This window comes from Juglans microcarpa x Juglans regia, chromosome 2D, assembly GCF_004785595.1.
Source record: "Juglans microcarpa x Juglans regia isolate MS1-56 chromosome 2D, Jm3101_v1.0, whole genome shotgun sequence".
NCBI classification, from domain to species: domain Eukaryota; kingdom Viridiplantae; phylum Streptophyta; class Magnoliopsida; order Fagales; family Juglandaceae; genus Juglans; species Juglans microcarpa x Juglans regia.
The window spans coordinates 18485529-18490843 of NC_054596.1; the positions used below are offsets into that span (position 1 = coordinate 18485529).

At 35.3% G+C, this 5315-nt stretch overlaps 1 protein-coding gene across 1 annotated transcript; it reads left to right on the forward strand.

Annotated features, from left to right (window-relative positions):
- The first annotated feature begins 3132 nt into the window (after positions 1-3132).
- Positions 3133-4756, forward strand: LOC121249325 (DNA topoisomerase 1-like). Its single transcript, XM_041148035.1, has 4 exons — positions 3133-3303; positions 3431-3531; positions 3729-3820; positions 4687-4756. Exons 1-4 carry the CDS (start codon positions 3192-3194, stop codon positions 4754-4756), a joined length of 375 nt encoding a protein of 124 aa, XP_041003969.1. The 5' UTR covers positions 3133-3191.
- Positions 4757-5315: the final 559 nt, after the last annotated feature.

Genomic DNA, 5315 nt, shown 5'->3' on the forward strand with positions numbered 1-5315 from the left:
ACTAAACTTTATTTTATAAACTAATATTCCTTCATCATTATTAAAATGATGAAATCTTATTTAATATCTTTAAGGGAATAAAACCATTTAATTAATTTAGAGTTTTCAACATAATTCAAATCTCATAATATTGTAAATAACTGAAATCATTTTAATAAAATGATATTAAAATGATTTTCAATAATTATAATATTTTTGAAGCTCTTCAAAAATATTATAATTGTCTTATTTAAAATCAAACTTAGTTGAATAATACTGAAAATACCCCATATAAATATTTCCAGTGCATTTAAAACACTGGGCGTACTTTAGAAATCACATAATATCTTTATAAACACGCCATCGAGGTTTGACACGCTTAACGAGGCTTGCAGTCACTAGAGAGAAGGGGCAGACTGTTAAATAATTTCCGTCCACGGAACCTGCTTATGTCAAAAGGAAGGAGCGGGATGTTACAAAGCCTGTCTTCTCAGAAACGGTGCCATTTGGTGCAAAATTGGACCCAAACGGTGCCATTTTAGTCACTACAAGCGAAAAAAATAACTGGGTTGCGTGAAACGACGCCGTTTCACGCTACCTAGTTATTTGTTTTTTCAATTTAACGTCCCTAAAACGGCGTCGTTTTAGGGAATAACCTATCGACACTATCATCTTCCCTCCCTGATTCATTTCCACTTCTGTTGTACTTTTCCCCAATTCCCCTCCCGTGAACCCTAAGCGCCGCGATCACCCTCCATCGCAGCAGGCAGTCGATTGGTACTCTCTCTCTCTCTCTCTCTCTCTCTCTCTCTCTCTCTCTCTCTCTCTCTCTCTCTCTCTCTGTGATTTTGTAGGCAAATTGTCTTTGGTTCTTCTTTTGTTCTCTAAATCTTTACTTTAAGGTTGGTAGTGTATAGATGGCAGTAGATGGCAGATGCAGGCTCGTCACAAGATTCACGAGAGTGAGAGAGAGAGTGTATGTTGTTTTCAAAGGGAAACAGCTTGCTCGCATGCATCTGCCATGTCAACAATTTTAGAATAATAAATTAATAGTATAGATGGCTAGGATTTTAAATTGGGTGTTTATCTTTGTATTTAATTTAGAATAATAATATGCCCAATGGACAATATTGCATGCGAAACAAGTCACCCCCACGACCAATTTGTCTTTCTTATTTTTCTAAGAGCTTACATTACAGGGGCAGTTTTATTATATTGTTCATTCATAACTTGGGTCATTAGATCTACTTCTCAACCATATACCCTTTCAGTAATCATCACAAGTAGTTTAATATACCTTCATTATAAATTCTTTGAATCCTTACAATAGAAGTGACAATGAGTTTATATACCATAAGAAATACTGATGTTTACTTCTTTTTCATTTTATTTTGATATGGTGTGATAGTATAATTATGAAAAGACTTGGGTTTTTAAGAAAACAAATGAATGGATAGACCTGGAGTTTCATTACGACGAATTCCTCTATACTCTCTCTCTCTCTTTCTATGCTGGAACATCTTCATATTGCTGGAAAATATGGTCTTCATATTGTTGAAAAATATGGTCTTCATGTGAAGTACCTATTATATGTTAAGTTGTTAAGTTTTGGATTGTAATTTGTAATAACTTTTGTATTATTATTATTATTATTATTTTGGTTTTCCTAGTTTCTTATATAGATTAGTTTTCTTTTATCATTGTATTTTTCAAAATCAAGCTTTTTTTTAGTATTTTTAGCTAAAAAATGTACAAAATTTGAAGTGGGCTGAAAATAATTGAAATTGGTCCCAAGAAAAACTAGATTTAGATGGGCTGAATGGCCCATTTTGGGCATGGTCCAAACCGAATGGACCGACCAGACCGGTCCGGTCCTAGACATTACTAGGTCCAGTCCAGGGTGGAAAGTCCCTAGACCGAATAGGTCCGGTCTGGTCCACAAAACTGCCTACGACCGGACCGAACCGGACCAGACCGAGATCACCCCTAATAAAGATTAGTTATGGCTACAAGTGGAGCACTTTGAAATCATTTTAAAACTTAATTACACCTAGTCAATATTACTAGTTTAGCTTCGATATCATTGTAGTAGTAACAAAAAGGTGTAGTCTTATATCTATTTATACTTCAAAAGAAATATTTAAAGATTAATGTTGGAGCACACTAAAATCACTGATAACACCTAGTTTCACCTACACTACAAGAAAATAGGTCATTTTCAGCGATTTTAAAATCGCCGCAAAAGGTCCTTTTTTGCTGTGATTTCTAAGTGGGAAATGTTGAGGGAGATTTACTGTTCACTTTTTCTTAGGTAACTTTTATACCTATTGCGGCAATTTTTTCGTCGTAATAAAATGTTGTAACTGTAGCGGCTTTTTTAATACTTGGCCAATTAATACTTATTAACGACAAATAAAAAGTGTTGAAAAAGATCAATAAAATTTAAAACCCCCATGTTTTACCTTCATTCCTTTAATTCCCTCCAGCCTTCTCCTCCCGCTTCCGTCTCTCCACAATTTCTCTTTTCCCCTGATCCCACTCTTAATGCCTCCACATTGCAGCCATTGTACGCCGTCGACCCACCGTCACCGTCCACCTACACCGTCACCGGCCAACCCAGCCAAGCCCCTCCCTCACGGCTTCTCTCTCTCCCGCAAATCTCCCTCGAATTCCCAGTGCCACCTCGTCCGCAGCCACCGCACCACCTCCAGCTACCTGCGTAGCTACCACCCCTAACGGGTCTCGCTCAAGCACCCGAAATTAGGCGATGCCAGTGACAAAGTCCAACTTGGGTTTGCAGAGCAACTCCAGATGTTGTTTTCTTCTTCTTCTTCTTCTAAATATATACCTAATATTGGTGTTTGATTGCGAAGCATGGTACGAGTCAATTATTTAGAATATTGCTCAAAAAACAACAATTAGATTTTCCAATTCAAATCTAGTAAAGTTTAGGATGTCTTTGATTCTGTAGTTGAAACGTGACATATAAAGTTGTCCACATTTACATTTTTTTAATATTCTAATATGTATGTGCAACCATGTATACTCTTGGGCTCTACAAGAGTGACGATTTACTATGCTATTGGTTGTTTTTGTTATTTCGGATATGTATAATTGTGATGTTTTGGAAGTGGTGGCAAATGCAATTGCTTACCACTGTTGAAAGGCCAAGCTTGCTAATTGTTGAGGAAAAGTAAATTTCGAGTAAATGCATGTATGGACAAGAGTTTGCATCAGAGCATGCTCGCAAATATTTTAAGAAGGTCAAGAATGCTCAAGAGGCTCACGAAGCAATTAGACCCACTAATATTCGAAGGTTACCATGTAAATAATTTGATTTTTCATGACAATTTTAGTTTGTAATGCAAATTTAATGTTTTTGATTTTACCCTTTAATGGACTCTCAGAATCGATTGGCCACAATTTGTTTTTTTTTCAAATTGGCTTTCAGCAATGCTTGTTGGAGTACTTGATGAAGATTCCATGAAGTTATACATTCTTATTTGGTCACGGATAGTTGCCTGCCAAATGGAACCCGCTATCATAGAGCAGGTTCAATATAAATTTCTTATTAATATTTATGTAAATTATCCTTGATTCAAGTCAGCAGAGCCAGGTTTTGAATAAAAGAATTGCACTCTCTATTTGGACTTATTTGTTTCCAATTGCAGCTTGTTTCTCCTTTCCAATAGTACTTGTTGTTTATTTCAGTCATCTTTTAGCTAACATTTCTTTCTTTATCAAACCAGATGCTATTGGATGTTGGAAATGATGATGAGTCAATTATTTTACGATATGCCTGTTCACGAATTGAATTTCTTGGGTATCAGGCAGTTTTGAGGTATAACCTATACTACTATCTTAGGACAATCTGTTTGGTAACATTTCTGCAAATGTGTAAATGTGTCTTGAGAAAGAAGAGTGGAATGGAATTAATGAGTTGAATGCTTAGTCTAGCCAAGGTTTAAAGTCGTTTGCCTTCTTTTGGTTTTTGACACCGTAAGTACCCTGTTAAAGTGCATGAATTTACTTAGTTTTAGGGTTCATAACTTCATATATCAGTATCTTATATGAACTAGGTTTGCATCTCCCTTTGTAGCATAACTAGTATGAGCTAGGATTAGAACATTTGAAATCACACTTAAATATTTTGGAGATCAATATCATGATACAAGGATTAAACATCTTCTTCCTCTATCACAAGCAATAAGAACCAGTTCATTATACAAGGATTAGATTTTTATCTTGTATTCTAGTTGTTCAAGTGAGGTTGACACATTTCCTTCAATTATTATAGAACAGATCGAGAACATTAAACTTCCATTGATGGAAGGTTTGGATGGCATAGTAGCTATAAGCAGTCTTCCTTTCTTCCTTTATCAGTTGTTATAACCTTGGCATTCTTGCCTATTTATAACAGATTGTCCCTCTGTTATGTGTTTTAGTTTGTTATTTTCTAAGCATTGATTGCTTTTGATTTTTATATATAATTACTTATCCTTGTAAAACTAGGATGGTGGTATGTTGTATACACCCTGCATACTTGATCTAATTGGTTATTTATGCTCTAGTTGTGTTTAATAAAGGTGCATTCGCATTGATGGTTCCCAAATTTTGGTATATCCATGGTGTCAATGGTTTCGTTAGCTATTTTGCAAATTATCTATTCATATAGTAGATATATTTGACTCTTGATCTCTCTTGCAGGTATATTCGGTTAGTTATGTCAAAGCTGCATGAAAATGGGGAAGAAATCAAACAGCTACATCCCAGATAAATTCTCTCTAGTGAAGTGTTTGGAGTGAGCTAAGATCACTCTATTTTGCAAGAGTCTCATGCTGGAATAATGTTAGTTCACTGCTTAAATATGTAGTTGAAGTCAGATTTTCACACGTGTTTTCTTTTATTCAACTTGTCAGAAATTTTAACACAATGTTGTCTATCACCCACCACCTTTAAAACATAATGAATGGATTAATTAACTCAAATGGTTTAGAAGTCCAGGCTCAGTTGTCACACCTTATTTGAAGTAGGGTTCTTTTCATTGACAAGAGAAAAAACAATAAATTGGTGAGCTTTTGCTCTTTTCCTAAAGATTAAGTAATCCTCCTCTTCTATTAGAAAAACCATGTTTTGCCTATCAAAATCTGGTAGACTTTAGTATTTAGTAATCTGCAAACCTATGGGTCAATCTTTTAGAACTGACCTAGTGCATGGTAATAGCATTAGCTGCTATGGGTGGAGTTGAAAAGTGAGCACTTATCTGAAGTAATTCATGATTCTTAGTAAAATAGGTTGTTCAGAATTTATGTTCTAAGCTTCACCTTCCTTTTCTC

Coding starts and splice junctions, on each gene's coding strand:
- LOC121249325 (XM_041148035.1), top strand. CDS start 3,192: ATGTATGGACAAGAGTTTGCATCAGAGCATGCTCGCAAATATTTTAAG. Junction 3,304..3,430: donor TAATATTCGAAGGTTACCAT/GTAAATAATTTG, acceptor ATTGGCTTTCAG/CAATGCTTGTTGGAGTACTT. Junction 3,821..4,686: donor GGGTATCAGGCAGTTTTGAG/GTATAACCTATA, acceptor TCTCTCTTGCAG/GTATATTCGGTTAGTTATGT.